The sequence below is a fragment of the Eurytemora carolleeae genome, unplaced genomic scaffold, assembly GCF_000591075.1.
Source record: "Eurytemora carolleeae unplaced genomic scaffold, Eaff_2.0 scaffold390, whole genome shotgun sequence".
In the NCBI taxonomy this organism is placed as follows: domain Eukaryota; kingdom Metazoa; phylum Arthropoda; class Copepoda; order Calanoida; family Temoridae; genus Eurytemora; species Eurytemora carolleeae.
Genome location: NW_019396376.1, coordinates 140202 through 159749, shown reverse-complemented (window position 1 = coordinate 159749; position 19548 = coordinate 140202). Strand labels below are relative to the sequence as shown.

The 19548-nt window shown below is 33.4% G+C and overlaps 1 protein-coding gene across 1 annotated transcript in view; it reads left to right on the top strand.

Annotated features, from left to right (window-relative positions):
• LOC111702011 (dynein heavy chain 3, axonemal) overlaps positions 1–19548 on the top strand; it is a 127605-nt gene that overhangs the window by 63781 nt on the left and 44276 nt on the right. The window contains exons 44-64 of the mRNA XM_023473529.1: positions 143–265; positions 1147–1153; positions 1885–1933; positions 3064–3109; positions 3743–3779; positions 3849–3933; positions 4467–4486; positions 4619–4746; positions 5533–5584; positions 6302–6410; positions 7888–7958; positions 8893–8998; positions 13090–13136; positions 13582–13628; positions 14057–14157; positions 14564–15314; positions 15370–15425; positions 15758–15834; positions 16807–16952; positions 18236–18264; positions 18835–19353. Of these exons, the coding sequence (XP_023329297.1) occupies positions 143–265; positions 1147–1153; positions 1885–1933; positions 3064–3109; positions 3743–3779; positions 3849–3933; positions 4467–4486; positions 4619–4746; positions 5533–5584; positions 6302–6410; positions 7888–7958; positions 8893–8998; positions 13090–13136; positions 13582–13628; positions 14057–14157; positions 14564–15314; positions 15370–15425; positions 15758–15834; positions 16807–16952; positions 18236–18264; positions 18835–19353 (2606 nt within the window). The remainder of the gene's footprint in view (positions 1–142; positions 266–1146; positions 1154–1884; positions 1934–3063; positions 3110–3742; positions 3780–3848; positions 3934–4466; positions 4487–4618; positions 4747–5532; positions 5585–6301; positions 6411–7887; positions 7959–8892; positions 8999–13089; positions 13137–13581; positions 13629–14056; positions 14158–14563; positions 15315–15369; positions 15426–15757; positions 15835–16806; positions 16953–18235; positions 18265–18834; positions 19354–19548) is intronic.

Here is a 19548-nt window from a genome sequence, read left to right as displayed (position 1 = left end):
TATATTCCTCAGCTTAATCTTAGATATTCTAGAAGAGTAAAATTTAAATATATCTATTCTAGAATAAATTGAACGCCTTAAGTTGAAATCAACCTTTATCCAAACCAAGATTGTTTCCTAAAAAATATAAAATCTGGTAAAGTTGGACCGAGTGGGACTGGAAAAACATTTCTAACTGTTGATCTAATGATGAAACTATCCACGGATAAATATATAACCAACACTATCAACTTCTCAGCGAGGACAAGTGAAAACTATACTCAAGGTTAGATTTTTTAATACAAGGTGTCCCAATAAACATGGGAGTTAAGTGACGACTTTGTTCTGCGTGGCATTACTTCGTAAACACAATTTTAGATGTATTCCTGATAAAACAGTTAATAACTAAAACTACCTAGTCCAAAATGTGGTCTGACATTTTTACCTTCAAAATAGACATAAACACATTTTGGAAAGAGTTAAATTGTCATTTATCAACTATCGAAAATCAAACACGATTTTCAAGTCGTCTTTTAATTCCTATGTTTATTGGGACACACTGTATTTGAAAGTAAATTAAAATGTTTTATATTTTCTGCAAAAATATATATATATCTACTTAAACAAATTACAAGCATCATTTTAAAAAGTTGAACAAGACAAAACTCATTCAGTTGATATGCATGTCGAACCATCTTGTTTAAAATTATAAAAAAATACGAAAAATTTCGAATACATTAAAAAAAGTTTCTTAACATTTTTGAAGTATATGGGCATCTAATCTACAATAAATTGATGAATATTATAAAAATATGATTTGTCATATTAAACAATAAAATATCACATTTCCCCACCCCTTCCGTATTTTTACAACGAAACAAATGCAATAATATAAAATGAAATACTTTGTTTTCATTTTCAGGCAATGGATTGATCATGGATTTTATTTGTTTTCATGTTCAGGCAATGAATTGATCATGGATTTTATATGTTTTCATGTTTTGGCAATGTATTCATCATGGATTTTATATGTATTCATGTTCAGGCAATGGGTTGATCATGGATTTATATGTTTTCATGTTCAGGCAATGGGTTGATCATGGATTTTATATGTTTTCATGTTCAGGCAATGGGTTGATCATGGATTTTATATGTTTGCATGTTTAGGCAATGGGTTGATCATGGATTTTATATGTTTTCATGTTTAGGCAATGGATTGATCATAGATTTTATATTTTTTCATGTTTGGGCAATGGATTGATCATGGATTTAATATGTTTTCATTTTCAGGCAATGGATTGATCATGGATTTTCTAATTTTTCATGTTCAGGCAATGGATTGATCATGGGTTTTATATGTTTTCATGTTCAGACATTGGATTGATCATGGGTTTTATATGTTTTCATGTTCAGGAAAGGGATTGATCATGGATTTTATATGTTTTCATGTTCAGACAATGAATTGATCATGGATTTTATATGTTTTCATGTTTAGGCAATGAATTGATCATGGATTTTATATGTTTTCATGTTTAGGCAATGGATTGATCATGGATTTTATATGTTTTTATGTTCAGGCAATGGATTGATCATGGATTTTATATGTTATCATGTTCGGGCAATGGATTGATCATGTATTTTATATTTTTTCATGTTCAGGCAATGGATTGATCATGGATTTAATATGTTTTCATGTTTTGGCAATGGATTGATCATGTATTTAATATGTTTTCATTTTCAGGCAATGGATTGATCATGGATTTTATTTGTTTTCATGTTCAGGAAATGGATTGATCATGGATTTTGTATGTTATCATGTTCGGGCAATGTATTGATCATTGATTTTATATGTTTTCATGTTCAGGCAATGGATTGATCATGGATTTTATATGTTTTCATGTTCAGGCAATGGATTGATCATGGATACTGGTATGATAAGAAGGACAGTTCAAGGGTAAACTATTTACCAAAATATATCATTAATGGGATTACATTGTTTACGTCTGTCTGTAGACTTCGTTCATCTGAGTTGGAAATATGTATACATGTATATATATATGTATACATCTGCAAGTTCAAATTTTCAATCAGGATTAATATCGACTGAAGTGAGATTCTGAAATATATTAAAATGTTTTGATTTTGAGCTGATTCTGTAAATATGAATAAATGTAATAAATATTGGGTAAAACGATATTCTTTAAACCTGAAGTATGTTGTACATTATTAACTATCTACGTTTGTAAACTTTTATGTAAAACCCATAATTCATCTGAACTGCACTTCAAAGTAATACGTAGCATGATTAGCTTAATCATGTGATATATAAAATGATGTACACCTTAATTTCCCATATTTCAACTGTGCTGTAATATGTATTATGATTGACTTAATTATGTGATAAAGATAACAACTAAGGAGTTGTAACTATGTCTATTAGCTTTAATTTGTAACTATAACCCTCAAAAACATTAGTTGATATAGAGACTCCGTACAGTCTACTGCAAGAGTGTAATTGTTCTTAGTTTTGATAAACATGTTGAGAATCATGTCCTAGTTGAGACACTGCTACTTTATTAGATCACGCCCAGTGTTATTGGCGTTAATAATTTACGGGATTGTGTCTTAGTTGAGACATTGATTGATTAATTGCTAGTGTCTTTGTTGACATCGATAGCTAACGAGATCCCGCCCAGTGTTAGTGGCGTTCATATTTCATATTTTTATTCAACTACAAAGCACGAGATAATACAAATAAAAAAATCACAATTTACTATGTAGTTTGGACCCGCCTAACCAGAGTAGGTTGCTAGTTCACGGGATTGTATACGTGTGGGTTGTGTGCTGGTTGAGGTGGTTGAGGCATTGCTAGTTCATGGGATTGTAGCCGTGTGTTGACATTGATAGTCAGCGAATCTGAGTTACACCTGGATAGATACGGGTTAGAGAAACCATTCTGGAGTAGAGTATTTACTACATATACATATATATATATCTTTGCAACACAATGACGTAAACTGTGAATTATGTATAATCTAAGTTTACACATCAGGTTGCAAAGATAAAGATACTTAATTTGTTCAGTTGGAACTGTTCGATGTGTTGCTCCTGAGTGCAATGTCTCCTCCTGGTAAATATTTTATTTTGTTTTACATACTTTAAGACCAAATTATTATAATATTTAATATCTTAAAACTTTGGAATGTGATTACGAAAGGAACGGAATCATTGCCCCCAACTCAATTTTTCTAATCCCAATATCTTTCCAACCAGATGGTGTAAACCTTTGATATTTCAAACTTAAAATATTTGATTTAACAGAATTTATTGTCTGAAATATCAAAGGTTTTTGAAGATAATAAAGGGATTTAGAAAATCGGAGTTAGTGTCAAAGACTTCCTTTAAGAACCTTCTGTGTGTTTGAAGTTTATAGTTTTACCAGAAGCTTGAAAATTAATTTATTAAGTGATAAAGGAATTGAGTCTTTGCCACAATATCTTTATAATCCCAATATCTTTGGATTCCAACGTTGTAAACCTTTGACATTTCAAACTATGACTTTTATAAGATCAAATGATATAGGTTTGAAATATCTGAGTTTGTGACAAAGACTCAATTCATTTAAACTAAAAATATTCTTGATTTCAAATTGAATTAATTTAAATCAATTACAATATATATATTACTATATATCTTCACTTATACCGTGTATTTAGTTAAAAGGAAATAATGTGTATCGTGTCTAATATGTTTATTATTAAAGGAACTGGCAGGAACGATGTTGATTTGAGATTTCTCAGGTAGGAAATCAATATTCTTAAGTTTTTCAAGTTTTAAATTTCAGATTTTAGAATTTTTTTTTAATTTAGACATTCCAATATTCACTCGGTGGACCCTTTTGAAGATCAAACAATTTCAAAAATCTTTTCAACTGAAATTTCCTGGCATTTTAAGGTAAGAAAGAAAAAGGAACCTAGTCGATGTGTAAACATTCAACAACATACAAAAGAACAGCATAAATACTTTTATAATTCAATTCTGATATGTTTGCAACCTGAATGCGTTTATTTAATACGCAGAAGAGATATGGGGATTATTTAAAACTGCAGTAATATCATATACAAAAGTGTGTTTGTTGATTTCCTAGAATAAAATTATCTTTGGATGGGCTGGCGCGCGCGCGCCACACTTGTTTTATTTTTCCGGTAGCGTCTGATCCAAACAGAGTCCAGTTACGTGCGTGGTGACGATTCAGAACCAATAATATCAACCAATCATCCAAGAAGAGATGAATTCTGGATTTATTGCTTAACATTTTCTAACTTTGAGGAAGCATAGTTTGGGACACTAATAAAACGGCATTTTTGCAGAGTTTGTTTTTTTGCTTTCATCACGAAGCAAGTTTGTCTCTGAATACTTCTTATTCAACATCATTACTTTTAGATATCAGGTCAACCTTTGAAACAATTTAATCATTTTTGTTTCAGGAATTTGATTCAGTTATCAGGAAACAATATCTCATGAGTTTTGTGATATTTATAACTAAACATAATTACTTATCTCAACTCAAATTTAATAAAATAAAAATATTTAAAATGTCGCAAAAATGTTATATTACATGAGGTATTTTCGTACACAGTGAGATGGGTGAACCTCTTGTAGAATCTACTCTAAACCTTTATAAATCTGTTCTCACTACATTCCTTCCTACTCCTCAGAAATGCCATTATATGTTTAATCTCAGGGATTTTGCTAAAGTTATCAAAGGTGAGTGAAATCATTCCAACAGAGTCTCATTATTGTTAAAGGTTTGCAAATAATTCCAAAAGCATTAGTCTAAAAAGGTTTAAATGTCAGTTTATGTGAGTTTATCTATTAACAAAATTTAAATAAAAATAAAAAAATGCCAAAACACTTAGAAATACTGGCCTTCTTTTTCCTAAGCTAAGCATAATCTCTATTTAAACCCATTTTTATATTTTTGTCTCTGGAGAGTACAGTCATGAAGGACTAATCAGGGCGAGATAAGTTTGCTTTCTTCAATTAGAATTAAATCGTGTGTTGGTCTAAAATTCAATAATCTTTTAACTTACGGATTTGTGTTTTATTTTTTTATTTTTTTCTTTAAAACGCATTTGTCGATAAAAAAGTATGAAAGAGAAAAGGCAAAAATTTTAAATTTAATAGAAACAATTCCCATAAAAAGTTACAGCTTACCGGGACAAGGACTGAACTGTTAGATCCGCGTGCAGTAGGAACAAGGTTCAGGGCATCATCTTTACATCTATCTGTTTTATTCAATACTAGCTCAAGCGCCTGGTACTCCCCGTAAAATTAAACAATTTTATAACAACAATTTAGGAGAAAAACATCCAATTTAACAACAACCGAATTTTTAGTCTATGTTATTTCGAGGATACCAATGGGTTCCCATAAAAAAAATTCATCCAATTTTGTTCAGTGGTTTGGCCGGCTATAGCTCACTATATTTATCATATCGACTAGATTTGAGATTTGTATTAATTGGCAATAATAATATTTAATTATTTCTAGGTGTAAAACTGATCCCTGGAACACACCTCAGAGATCCTAATAAATTAGTCAGGAATGTGTAGATAATTATTATTCCTTTATTTATTCAAATGTCACTTTATTTATTTCTGTAGTCTTTCAATTCCATTCTGGTTATGGGTCCAACTGTATCCTGGATTATACAAGAATCTGTCTGTATTAAACTATATAAGAATCTGCGTGTATTATACAAGAATCTGCCTGTATTATACAAGAATCTGCCTGTATTAAACTATATAAGAATCTGCTTGTATTAGACTATATAAGAATCTGCTTATATTAGAATATTCAAGAATCTGCCTGTATTAAACTACATAAGAATCTGCCTGTATTAGACAATATAAGAATCTACTTCTATTAGACTATATAAGAATCTGCTTGTATTAGACTATATAAAAATATGCTTGTATTAGACTATAAAAGAATATGCTTGCATTAGACTATATAAGAATCTGCTTGTATAAGACTACATAAGAATCTGCCTGTATTAGACAATATAAGAATCTGCTTGTATTGGACTACATAATAATCTGCTTGCATTAGACTATATAAGAATTTACTTCTATTAGACTATAAAAGAATCTGCTTGTATTAGACTATATAAGAATCTGCTTGTATTAGACTATATAAGAATCTGCCTGTATTAGACTATATAAGAATCTACTTCTATTAGACTATATAAGAATCTACTTCTATTAGACTATTTAAGAATCTACATCTATTAGACTATATAAGAATCTACATCTATTAGACTATGGTGTCATGAAGTGTATCGTGTGTTCTATGATAGGCTAGTTGATGAATCTGACAAGAACAAACTCTTTAATATTCTCAAAACTAACTGTCAAAAGAGCTTTAAGGTAAAGTGTACATTGTTACCAATAAACGATAAAACTGCTGAACGACATAGGGTCCAATTTTTTCCAATTTTTTGTAATTTTTTTTATGCATAGGGTAGGGTTTAGGGCGGTAAAAAGTCCGGTCTGTGTATAAAAATTCTAAAATAGCCCATAGGATGACTAAATCTACAGATCTAAAAACGTTATGTATGAAGAGCCTTTAAAAAATGGATGTAGAAACATGTGTCACACTTTGATATTTATGTTAAACAAAAAAATATTTTTCGACCGTTTTTTTTATTTTTTCCAACCCTCCCCAGCACCCAATCTCATTTTTTTTCAATGAGCAGGCCTTGAGAAATAGGACTATGAACATGCATTTCTTTCAACCCAATACATATTCTCGAAGGCCTTTTTCTACGGGGGGGGGGGCATCCGGTCTATACATAGATTCAGACTCCAGTAGGGTTAAAAATTACGCTGACAGGTTTCAATGATAAATATCTTACTTAATTCTATTTTACTCGAGTTTGGTGCAGTCCTCCAAGCTTAGTAATGGACACTATAAAGGATTGAATAAGATCTGTATTCAAGCAACTGAATCGCCAAACAGAGAGTAATTGAATAATTTATAAAAGTCTTCTGAAAAGAAAATTCTGTAAATCTTAAATTCAACTTTTATTCAAGGATTCAATGGTAAAAGTGTTCCCAAGCTTTTTATTTTATTCCACTTGGAACTAAGAACTGCAGTTTTCCTGTTGCACTATAAAGCTAAGATAAGAATCGGCATTCAATAGTCAATGGAAATAGTTTTATGATGAGATTTTTATATTATCATTGAGAGTTTCAATTATGACAAGCACTGACAGTGGCATGCAAAATATCTTGAATCTGATTAAAAATATTTTTGTTATTGATCAATTTTAATTCTTTGATTGATTCAGCAGGGATGCAATGAAGAAAAGAGTTAAAAATTTATATTTTTAACAACGATTTCATCCTAATTCTTACTTATTATTCCGTCTACAGTCATTTTAAGATAAATTTCTAAAGAAAATATATTTTACTTTTTGTCAGAAAGTAATTGTTGGATAGGTTAGGTTATAATAAATATAACATTAAAACCAAATAGATTATTAAGTTCAATAGATGGCAACGTAGAATTTGTACAGCTGTGTTATTACGTCACAAGTTTCAACATTTTTATGTTTCCGAAAAATTTTTTATTAATAGTGATAATAATGTGCTTATCATACAGTCAAATAAGTGCAACTTTGTGTTCTTTATTTCCTGCTTTTACACTTTTTTATTTAATCTTGTAAAACCTGTCAACTAATGAGAAAAAATGTTGTCTTCCTTGTTATATTTGACACTTGTGACGTCATGTTTAATCGGTCAATTTCTCTGTTGCCACCTATTGTACTTGATAATCTATTTGATAAAAACTATAACACACCAATATATATATATAATATTATATAATATATATATTGTTAAGGTTGATCTGAGTAAAATCCTGTTTCCTCATATGTTGGAGGGATCATCTGTAGTACACGATGAACATCTTAGGTAATCATTCTTTTTACTTCAATTTTAAACTTTTACTTTGTGCCTTGGCGTGTTGTTGATGATATCCCCCTATAGTTAAAACCCCCTGATCAATAATTGGGTAAATGTCGTAATTTTTCTAATTTTAAAAGTGTTTGATTTTCACAATTTCCTAGCTCAATTATTACTGTGCCAAGATATTTTCAAGTTAAAAATAGCAAATAGCTCATTCATTTTTGATGAGACAAATATTTAAGGCCCTTAGCATTGTGAATCGTTAATGCCACTTGAGTGACATGAGATTACGTCTGTACAGTCCCTTTTATCTTATTAGATAATCTGTAAAATTTCCAAACCTATCTTAATTTCAGGTTTTCATCTTATTTAAGTTTTCTACTCCTCCCCTGGGCTTAAACCCTAGATTAGGAATTCAGAAGAGAACGCTTTTACGTTTCCTTAATTAGAAACTCTTAGAATTAAGCTTCAGTTTCCTTATTGTATTTATACATTAAATATGAAAGATTAAAATAATCAAGATAGTGACCAGAAGTGTCTATCTCACTCCTCAGAAAAAAATGTATTTATGAAAAAATGAAATTATTTTTTTATGAACATTTGTTTAATTTCATGTGACATCAATTATAATATCTCCGACTGAGCAAGATTTCAAAAATGTACTAGGCAACCCACAAAAGATGAAACTCTAGAACCGATTGCATTTTTGTAATTTGTTTTCTTCAGGTCACATTTTTTCTATGGCATTCCTTTGTTATAACTTGCAATGATTTTTTAAGGCAAATTAACAAATTTAAGTTCTCTTTATTAAAACCCTGCATTCAATTCGAAATGTGGACTTGATTAACTTTCATAAAGTAACTTAGCTTTTTTATGCATAGTAAATTTGAAGAAATCAAAGATGGGCGCGATTGACTGATTATAAACCTTTTTATTTCAGGAATATATTCTTCGGAGACTTCATGCACCTTGATACAGATAACAAGGTTTACGATGAAATCCCTGATGCAAAACTTCTAACACAGACAATGGAGCACTATCTTAAGGCAAGACTATCAATCTGTAAATCAATCAATCAATCAACCATTCAATCAATAAACCAATCGTTTATTATTAAAACTATCTCACTATTCGTGTGCTTTCCTTTTATATTTTAAATAAATCCATCTTTATCTGATCATGGATGATAGATATATCCATTTTTTTCTAGCTTAAAATGTTGAATTATATTATTTCAATCTTTGGCTTTTTGCATTTTTCCCATACAAAAGTATTTGTGTAGCGTTGTGAATCAGACATGCCTCTATTTTTTATATAAGATGTTAACTTAAAAATAAGTGGACTTTTCTTTTTTAAAGGTATCTTAATTGATATACCTAAATCTACCTTTATTTGTTTTTTTTTCTACCATTATTAACCTTTATTTTCTTTATCTACCTTCATCTACCTTTTTCTTCCTTTTTCTGCATTTTTCTACTATTATTAACCATTAAACACCCTTTTCTACCTTTATCTTCCTTTATTTTCTTTTATCTACCTTTATCTACCTTTATCTGCCTTTATCTACCTTCATCTACCTTCATCTACCTTTATCTACCTTTATCTAGTATTATCTTCCTATCTACAATTGTCTACCTTTATCAGCCTTTATCTACCTTTATCTATTATTATCTTCCTATCTACAATTGTCAACCTTTATCTACCTTTATTTGCCTTTATCTACATTTATCTTTCTTTATCTACCTTCATCTACCTTTATCTACCTATATCTTCCTTTATCTAGTATTATCTTCCTATCTACAATTGTCTACCTTTATCTGCCTTTATCTACCTTTATATAGAATTATCTTCCTATCTACAATTGTCTACCTTTATATACCTTTATTCACCTTTATCTACCATTGTCTACCTTAATATACCTTTATCTACCTTTATCTACCTGTATCTGCAAATACAGATTTCCACCATGAATTAAACCGATTTATTTTGTTTATTTTGTTCTAAAAAATATATCTGTCAAAAGGTAAAACTGGTTTCAGCTAGCGTGGTATTGTTACTAAAATACTAAACATAAGTCCAACAGATTCAAAGTGAAGAGGTAGCAAAGGTTGAACAAAGGACAGCATATTTGCACAATTCTAAATAACTTAAAGTGTAATGCAGGGGACATTAGTTCCAAAACTAACATTTGGCCCATTTCTAACACTGAGTGTACATTAGAAATGGTCACAAATTGAATGATTTGGTTTTTAGGATCTTGGCCCATATTGAGAGCAAAAGTTAATAGTAAAAACAATAATTCCAACATATTATCAAGCATGCAATTATAAAGCAAATATTTAGCAATTTTCGTTTTTTAATAATTTTCTTGAATCAAAATTTTTAAATCTTGTTTTGTTCCGTAATTGCGTAAATGCTTGAATATTGACATTGATATGAATTCGAGTATTTTTTTCAAAACTAAGATATGTTAAAAAAAATTGGGATATCTTCGAAAATGAAATTAAGAATCAAGATACACCTGGAATTTCTGGCCGAGGAGACAGATGGAGCGTAGAAACCAGTGTTGTTGAAGTTGTTGAGGGCAGATGATGTTAAGCAGTGTTGGGTTCTGGACAGGACAGGGCATAAACTACAACATTCTCTAGAGCTGGAAGATGGTGGATCTTGTAGTTGAACTCGGACAGGAAAGACAACCTTCTCTGCTGCATGGCAGACCAGGGTGGTGACAGTTCAAATGTTAGAGGTTTGTGGTCAGTGAACAATATAAACTTTTATGTTCTAACATTAAAAAGACATGGCAGATAGAGGAGTAGGGTGCAAACAACTCACGGTTTAAGGCACAGTATCTGGTTTCTGGGGTGGATAACTTCTTGGAGTAGAATGCCAGAGGAGTACAGGAGCCAGCTACTTATTGATGCAAGACTGCTCCAACATGAGAACCGGAGGCATCTACGGACAAAGATGTCCAGGTGGAGGGGTCAGGGGGAACAAGTGTTGGAACATTTTCCAGGACAGATTTGGCAGCTGCAAAGGACTGGTTCATCTCTAGGTTCCAGATCCAGGGTAAAGGTTTTGAGAGCTTCGGTTAGAGGAAGTTGTAGGCCAGCAGCACCCTTGATGAGCCTCCTGTAGAAAATAAGGATTCCCAGGAAACGCTGTATTTCTTTCATGTCTGAAGGACAGGGAAAGGCGGAGATGATCTCTGTGTGTTTGACTAGTGGAAAACAATCTGATCCTGATACTCTCATACCGAGGTAGTCAACTGTAGGAGCTGCAAACAAGCATTTATCAGGGTTGATACTAAGTCCATGGAGGTGGAGTAGATCAAGGACCCTTTGTACATGTTCAAGGTGAGAAACAAGATCAGGGCTGGATATAAGGACATTATCCACAAATACAAAACAGTATGGAAGACCTTGGAAAAGCTTCTCCATCAACCGTTGGAAAATTACATCCACTGTTCCTCAGGCCAAATGGCATTCTAATCCACTCAAACAGGCCAAAAGGCATGATCAGCACAGTCTTTAGAATGTCTCCTGTAGACATTGGAACCTAATGGTATTCTTTGGTCAATTCTAACTTCGTGAACACCTTGGAGCCGTGGAGCCTGGCTGAGAAATCTGCAATATTCTGCAAGGGGTATCTATCAGGTTTATTCACCATGTGTGATGTGTAGAGGACTGGTCCCAGGAGAAAAGGAATTTCTGATAATCCCTGCACTTCCAAGGCTGCAATTTCCTTTCTAGCTCACTCAAGTTTCTCTGCATCCATTTGGCTGGCTTAGGCAAAAACTGGCCGGCCAGGCAGGATAGGAACAGTCTAGTACGGCAGACTGAATGCTTTGGATCTGTGATAAAAAACTTTATCTGGATTCTCAGACAGAAGATACTGGAACTCCTCAGGGGTAGAGAGAAGGGCAGTGTAGAGATCTGAGCTTCTGTTGGATGAGCTAGACAAAATGGCGGGGATAGATTTGAGGGTTAGGAGTCATGGAGGCAGGAACCTGCAATATCAACCAGGAGATGATTGCAACATCCCAGGAGTGGCATAGAAACATTTGCCAGCAAAAAACTCCACTCAAAACGTCTAGAACCAAACAAGCCAAACAACGGAAATTATAGGTATTCATAGTGGAACCGTCGGTGGTTTTTAACTGGATCCCAGAACCTGAAGCTGAAGGAGAACGGGGCAGGTGAGGAAACACTGATACAGAAGCTCCAGTATCCATGAGAAACTTGGTGGAGCATAGTCTGTTCTTGAGGAACAACAGAGGTGAGGACAAAGGTCCGACATGAACTGTGTTGATGATATCCCTGCTGTCAACTAGTTTCTCGAATGGGAACATGGTGATCTGGACTGGTTAGCCTGGTTTCCTGATTTGCGATGGTACCAACACTCCTGGACTGCTGGTTCTAGCATGACTAGAGGAAGACCTTGTTTTGGGGTTGTGAGACACAAGAGAAATATCCTCAAAATCCTGAAACTCTAAAAATCCTAAACTCTTCCAGAGCTCATCTGCTCTGGTACCCATTTATCTAGGGTCAGCATTTGACTCTGCCAGGAGATGGGAATGAATATCTGCAGATAGAGAATCCATAAAAAGTCTTAAGAAGAACAAACCTGGCTTCTCATCTTCAGAGAGAACTAACATCTTATCCATGAGCTCCGATGGTCTTTGATCCGTTAGAACTGGGATACTCTGGAGGGCCTGGTTTGATCAAGGCAGGCTCTCAGGACTGTGTAGGGATCTGCTGGAGGATTACATGGTATTTGGAATAAAACATTCTCTTCTACCATTTTTCTTTAAAAATTTTTACGGAGGTTTTATTGTAATTGTCTAATATATGCAATAGATATTTATATAATTTTTATCTTTTTGCAATCCAATGTTGTATGATATTTCAAACTATGCATTTTCTTATACGAAAGTTGGAAATATCAAAGATTTACAGATCAAGTTGCAAAGAAATAGGTGTTAGAAAATTTGAGTTTGTGGTAAATTCTCAGTTACTTTACTAGTGTTTTACAAATATATTTTTTTCAGGTCAAAAACGATATAAAACTGAAATGTTATAAAGCACAAGAAGAATTCAAAAACATTTACAAAATATTTTATTTATTTTTTTTATTTTAGGAATACAATGGAGTATCAAAGGCTCCAATGCCCCTGGTTATGTTCAGGTAAAAAAAGCAAAAACTTTTTCATACAAATCAATTTCAATCGTAAAATTTTTTTTCAGTTATAGGTTAAATATCCCTTAGAATAGCATAATTTTGATTATAATGGTTTAGCCGCAATGTTTTTAAGAAATTTTTTAAACTAATTTTATAAAGCATACAGTGTACAGTGTAAATTGCATGCATGATATACATCGTTCACAGTAAATCGTAATATAATTTATACTGTAAGCTCTAAATTGTACTGTACACTATACACTGTAGTGTACACTGAACACTGTACACTGTACATAGTACAAGCCTCACTTTCTTGATTGCAAGCTAGGGGGCAAATTGTCCAAATTAAAGAAGAAAGAAGAAGTTTGATAAATTGACCCATGTACAGAGAATTCTACTTGAGTTTCCTTTCTTCTTTAAATACTTTGATCTGAAGCAACTGCTTGTTAAGGTTCGCTGTAGAGCATGCGGCCAGAATAATAAGAATCATCAAACAAGGTTTAACAATTTATATACTTTTCCTAGAATTACCAGTTCTTTGTTCACAAACTAATCAGAGAAACCTGCGGCTTAAATCTTTGTATGAAGGCTAAATGTATTTTTTAATCCTCTATGTTTAAATATGGTTTATAGGATGTTAGAAAACTGAATTAAGATAAATGTAAAAGATAATCTTTCTAATTTTTTTCAAATATAATTATGTGGCCAACGGTTAAAGATTATTTTGAAATTTTTTAATCACCGTGAACTTTTTCCCGCCTGGTCCAGAACCTAAAAACCTAGTTTTAAAAAATCCTCTAAATAGCTAGATACTTTTTAGATGTCTAAAAATTTCAAAGTGATGGTTTTAGAAATGATACCAGCATGACCTCTTTTTTGGGTAAATTAAAGTTAAAAAAGCATAAATTTTATGTTTTTTTTGTCAGGAGGGGGGCATGCTCTTTTAGTTGGTGTAGGAGGGTCAGGCCGCCAATCTTTAACCAAGCTTGCAACATTTATCGCAAATTATGAACTTTTCCAAATCGAGGTAAGAAGTGTTAAAAAAAATACAATTATCACCCTGACCTAATCTAACTATTTTGAACTGTGGATAACAGTCAATTTGAATTTGAACCAGACCAACCCCTTGTACATGGCCTTAGTGATGCACCGAAAGCACCGAGCTGATCCTATCCCATGCTGGTTCTGTTTTAACTTTGATGGCACGGCAAGACTTTTTACAATACTCGGCCTATTATAGGCCATTTGACCTTCCCCACTACCTTAGTTTGTGTGTCCTGGTTAAAATTGGAATCAACAATTTAAATTCTTCCTTTTTCTTTAACTTTTTTCGGTGGTTCAAATTTGAACAGGTAGTATGTGGTTTAGCGAATTTGCTCAAATTCATTAAATTGTCCCGCTATTTAAATATTTTCTATTGATACTTGTTTTAGGTGAACAAGTCCTACAGTTTAAACGACTGGAAAAATGATCTGAAAAAAGTTCTAAAAAGATCAGGAGCAGATGGGAAGCAGATTGTTTTCTTGTTTACAGATCTCCAGATCAAGGATGAAACATTCCTAGAGGATATCAGTATGATACTTACTACTGGAGAAGTACCAAACCTGTTTGCTGCAGACGAGAAGGCAAATATTCTAGAACGGGTTCAACTCCGGGCTCAGGAGGAAAATAAGGATATTGGAGAAACCTCGTTTAACAACCTTTACAATATATTCCTAAATAACGTGAAGAATAATCTTCATGTTGTCCTGGCTATGTCTCCACTTGGACCTTCATTCAGGAACAGGTTGAGAATGTTTCCAAGTTTAGTAAACTCCTGTAATATCAACTGGTTTACTGAATGGCCTGAAGATGCATTAGAAAAGGTTGCAAATAATTTCTTAGAAGAAATGGACATGACAGATGATATTCGTAAACGGTGTGTCATGATGTGCAACTATTTTCATCATGGAGTAAAGAAAATGTCTACTCGTTTTAAACAAGAGACTGGGAGGTATAATTATGTAACTCCAACATCCTACTTGGAGCTTATTTTAACCTTCAAGACCTTGTTAAAAGGGAAGAAGGATGCAATATTAAACCTAAAGACAAGATATGAGATGGGTTTAGGCAAACTAGAGTTTGCTTCCTCGCAAGTGTCTGTTATGCAGAATCAGCTAACAGACCTTCGTCCGCAGTTGCTAGGTCAGTAAAACAAATTTAAACTCTTATTTTTTTCTACTTCAAATATTTTTTTCAGAAACTTCTGATGAAACTGAGAAATTGATGATAAAGATTGAACAAGATACAATTCAGGTAGATTACAAAAGTACTTGTAACACTTTTTAAATAAAATCTTTTAAAGATGCTGTTTACCTAATTCCAAGTTCTATTAAAAACCTCTATATGAGGTAAAATTTTGTTGTTTTTGTGGAATTCCGAAATATTTTATTTTGAACATTTCCAGCAAAACATAAATATCTCATTCATTCCAGATCCCACCAAGGTTTAAAAAGACCATTAAGAATTGTAATTGTAAAAAACTGAGGATCCCTTGAAATTACGGCTACAGTCCCTTCAAATAAATGCAACATGCCTTATTTGGATTTTTAAATAATTGTCTGATTGTAATCCTTGTATATATGTAGGTGGAAGCAAAGAAGGAAATTGTTGCGTGTGATGAAGCTTTGGCAAATGAAGCTGCTGCAGCTGCTCAAGCAATCAGGTAAGATATGAAGCGGCTGCAGCTACTTAGGCAATCAGGTTAAATATGAAGCTGCTGCAGCTGCTCAAGCAATCAGGCTAGATATGAAGCTACTGCAGCTTCTCAAACAATCAGGTTAGATATGGAGCTATTGCAGCTTCTCAAGCAATTAGGTTAGATATGAAGCTACTGCAGCTTCTCAAACAATCAGGTTAGATATGAAGCTGCTGCAGCTGCTCAAGCAATCAGGTTAGATATAAAGCTACTGCATCTTCTCAAGCAATCAGGTTATATATAGAGCTGCTCCAGCTACTCAAGCGATCATGTTAGATATAAAGCTGATGCGCCTGCTCAAGCAATCATGTTACAAATGAAGCTGCTGCAGATGCTCAATCAAATCAATCAGGTTAAATATGAAGTTGCAGCAGCTTCTCAAGCAATCAGGTTAGATATGAAACTGCTGCAGCTGTTCAAACAATCAGGTTAGAAATGAAGCTGCTGCAGCTGCTCAATCAATCAGGTTAGATAAAAAGATTCTGCAGTTTGTCACGAAATCAGGTTAAATGTGAAGTTGCTGCAACTACTCAACCAATCAAGTTATAGATGAAGCTGCTGCGCTGCAGCTGCTAAAGCAATCAGGTTAGATATGAAGCTGATGCAGCTGCTCAAGCAATCAGGGCAATTGTTAAGTTTAATGTTCATTAGAGTATGTGCTCGACTATAGGTTTATAAGATAGATAACAAATCGACAATTCTAATTAGGAATAAACTTGATATTCTAGTTAGGGATGATATTTTAATCAGGGATGATAAACTTAATATTTTAATCAGGGAAGATAAACTTAATATTTTAATCAGGGATGATAACCTTAACATTCTAATTAGGGATGATAAAATTATTATTCTTATCAGGAATGATGAACATAATATTCTAATCAGGGATGATAAACTTAATATTTTAAGTAGGGATGCAAAACTCGCTATTCTAATTAGGGATGACTGTGAGAATGATCTAGCTGAAGCTATCCCTGCCCTGCAGTCGGCTGTAAACTCTCTGAATACTCTTAAACCAAGTGATATTACAGTTGTCAAGTCTATGAAGAATCCAGCACCTATTGTCAAGTTTGTTATAGAGTCAGGTCGGGTATTATTATTATTATTATTATTATCATTATTATTNGGGAAAACAGGGGATACCAGGAGGAGTGAGGAGGGGAGAGGGAAAACAGGGGATACCAGGAGGAGTGAGGAGGGGAGAGGGAAAACAGGGGATACCAGGAGGAGTGAGGAGGGGGAAGGAAAACAGGAGGAGTGATGGGGGGTGGGGAAACAGTTAGATATGAGGGGGTAGATTCAAGGATTTAAAGAAATAAAGAAAGGGATAATAAACATAAGGGGAAGGGGGGTAAAAAAACTAAATAACAGATGAAGAGGTAGTGAAAGCTAGCAGGGAAGGGGGTGGGGAGGAGGTGTAATAAATACAGAGGTCCCATACTAATCTAGATACATTACATTGTACATTGTCCGCAGATCTAAATGTGCTCATTAGTAAATATGCAAATCATGTTTGCGCTTAACCTAACTAGATATGTATATCTATAACTCCGTCAAACCCATACTGTGATTAGCTTAACTATGTTATAAATATATAACAAAACATAAATTGTAATTACGTCTGTTCAGACAGAATCTTTAATCTAGAACCTAAGTAATAAATATACTCAGTTGATATAGACTCTGCTTTGATTACAGTGAGAGAGTAATCGTTTCTTGTTTGAACAAACAAGTTAGGATTGTGCCCAGTGCTTTGGCATTGATAGTTTATAAGCTAGTGTCCGGTTGACATTGATAGCTGACATGATCATGCCCATTGTTTAGCATTAATAGTTTACAAGCTAGTGTGTTGAAATCAATAGCTGACGAGATTGTGCACATTGGTTTGGCATTGATAGTTCATGAGAACGTGTCCTGGCTTTGACATTGATAGTAAAGCGAAACTGAGTTGTACCTATATAGATATAGGTTGGAGAAATCCTTATGGAGTAGGGCATTTAATACACAAAGTGGTGGCAACGGTGGGATCAATGAACCCTAGTTAAATGCCTGTAACTCCAGAGAAGATCATGTGAGTACCTGGTTTAACGGAGTATTGAGAGAAACAAGAATGGAGATATTTTAAAAGACAAAGCAACAACAGTAACACTGGACATTATTGAATCATAGTGACGGTTCAGATATAGACCTAAGCTTGACATAAGCCAGGGGAGGGGGAGACCCTCCACTCTAAGAGTTTTAGATAATAATGAGGTTGGCGCAAATGGAGTTGGGAAAACAAGCTTTGGTGGCAATAGTTGCATTAGTGGAAAAGGTGTAGAAGTTCTGATTATAACTGATGTTTTTTTAAAATGTATGTCTATTTAAGTTCCAATATGTATTCACAATCTTAGGCAGGTATATAATCTAATTACTGTAAGTAGCTAGTATTGTCGTATTACAAATTTACGTAGTTAGGAATTAACGCAGTTAGATTCTTCAACATTGTATAACGCATTTTATATATATATGTATGTTCAAACAGCATTTATTGCATGGATAGATACGGGATTGAGAAACCCTTATGGAGTAGGGCATTTACTAAAGGGGCATGGTTGTTGGATCAAGATTAAAGATTCAAGAAAGAACGATAAAGATGAGGGGATGTTTTTTAGAAAATATATATATTTATATTTATATTCATATTCTGAACCCTTTCCATATTTTAAAAACGATATATGACGTTCTTGCATCTAAGCAAATTATTTTTCTTTTTTTTGTAAACAAACATAAAGAAAACAATAAAGGATTTTCAGAAAAAAAGCAAAATGTTGCATTTTCTTTAAAATTATATTTTATCTGTTTCTTTATTACTCTGTGTACATTTGCCAACATCCTCTCTACCCTTCTTAGCTGTCTCTCTTGGATATATTTATGTTGGTTCTTTGTTTAGCTTCTAAGTATATTTTACAATTCCAATACTTTTAGGGTAAACTAGTAGACGATTACTGGTCCCCAGGGCAACAGATGCTTGGAGATATCAAGTTTTTAGAAACTTTGAAAACTTATGATAAAGATAATATTCCGCCTGCTATCATGAAGAAAATCCGGGAAACCTATGTTACAAATCCATACTTTGATCCAAACCTTGTCAAGAAAGTGTCAACAGCTTGTGAAGGCCTATGCAAATGGGTTCGAGCGATTGAAGTGTATGACCGTGTTATCAAAATAGTTGCTCCAAAGAAGGCGAAGTTGTCAGAAGCTGAAACTGAGCTGGCGAACCAGATGGACAAACTCAACGAGAAACGAGCTCAGCTTCAGCAAGTCACTGATAAACTCCAAGCTCTCAATGACGAGTTTGCTGCAATGACGAAGAAGAAGAAAGATCTTGAGGACAATATAGAACTATGCAGCCAGAAGTTAGATCGAGCAGAGAAGTTGATTCATGGATTGGGAGGAGAGAGAGCTCGATGGGGAGAAATGGCGCAAATGCTTAAAGGAAAATGTGCCACTTTGACTTATATATTAACCCAAATATTATAGAATGTGGGGGGAAATAGTTACTATTAAAAAAGTTTTTACAATTTTAATTGTATAATACCAATATTCAGGACGCCGGCCTTAGTTCTTTACCGTCAAACTAGCAACAACTTTTTCTAACAACAGCTTTCATAACACAGGAAGATATTTGGCTGAAATTTT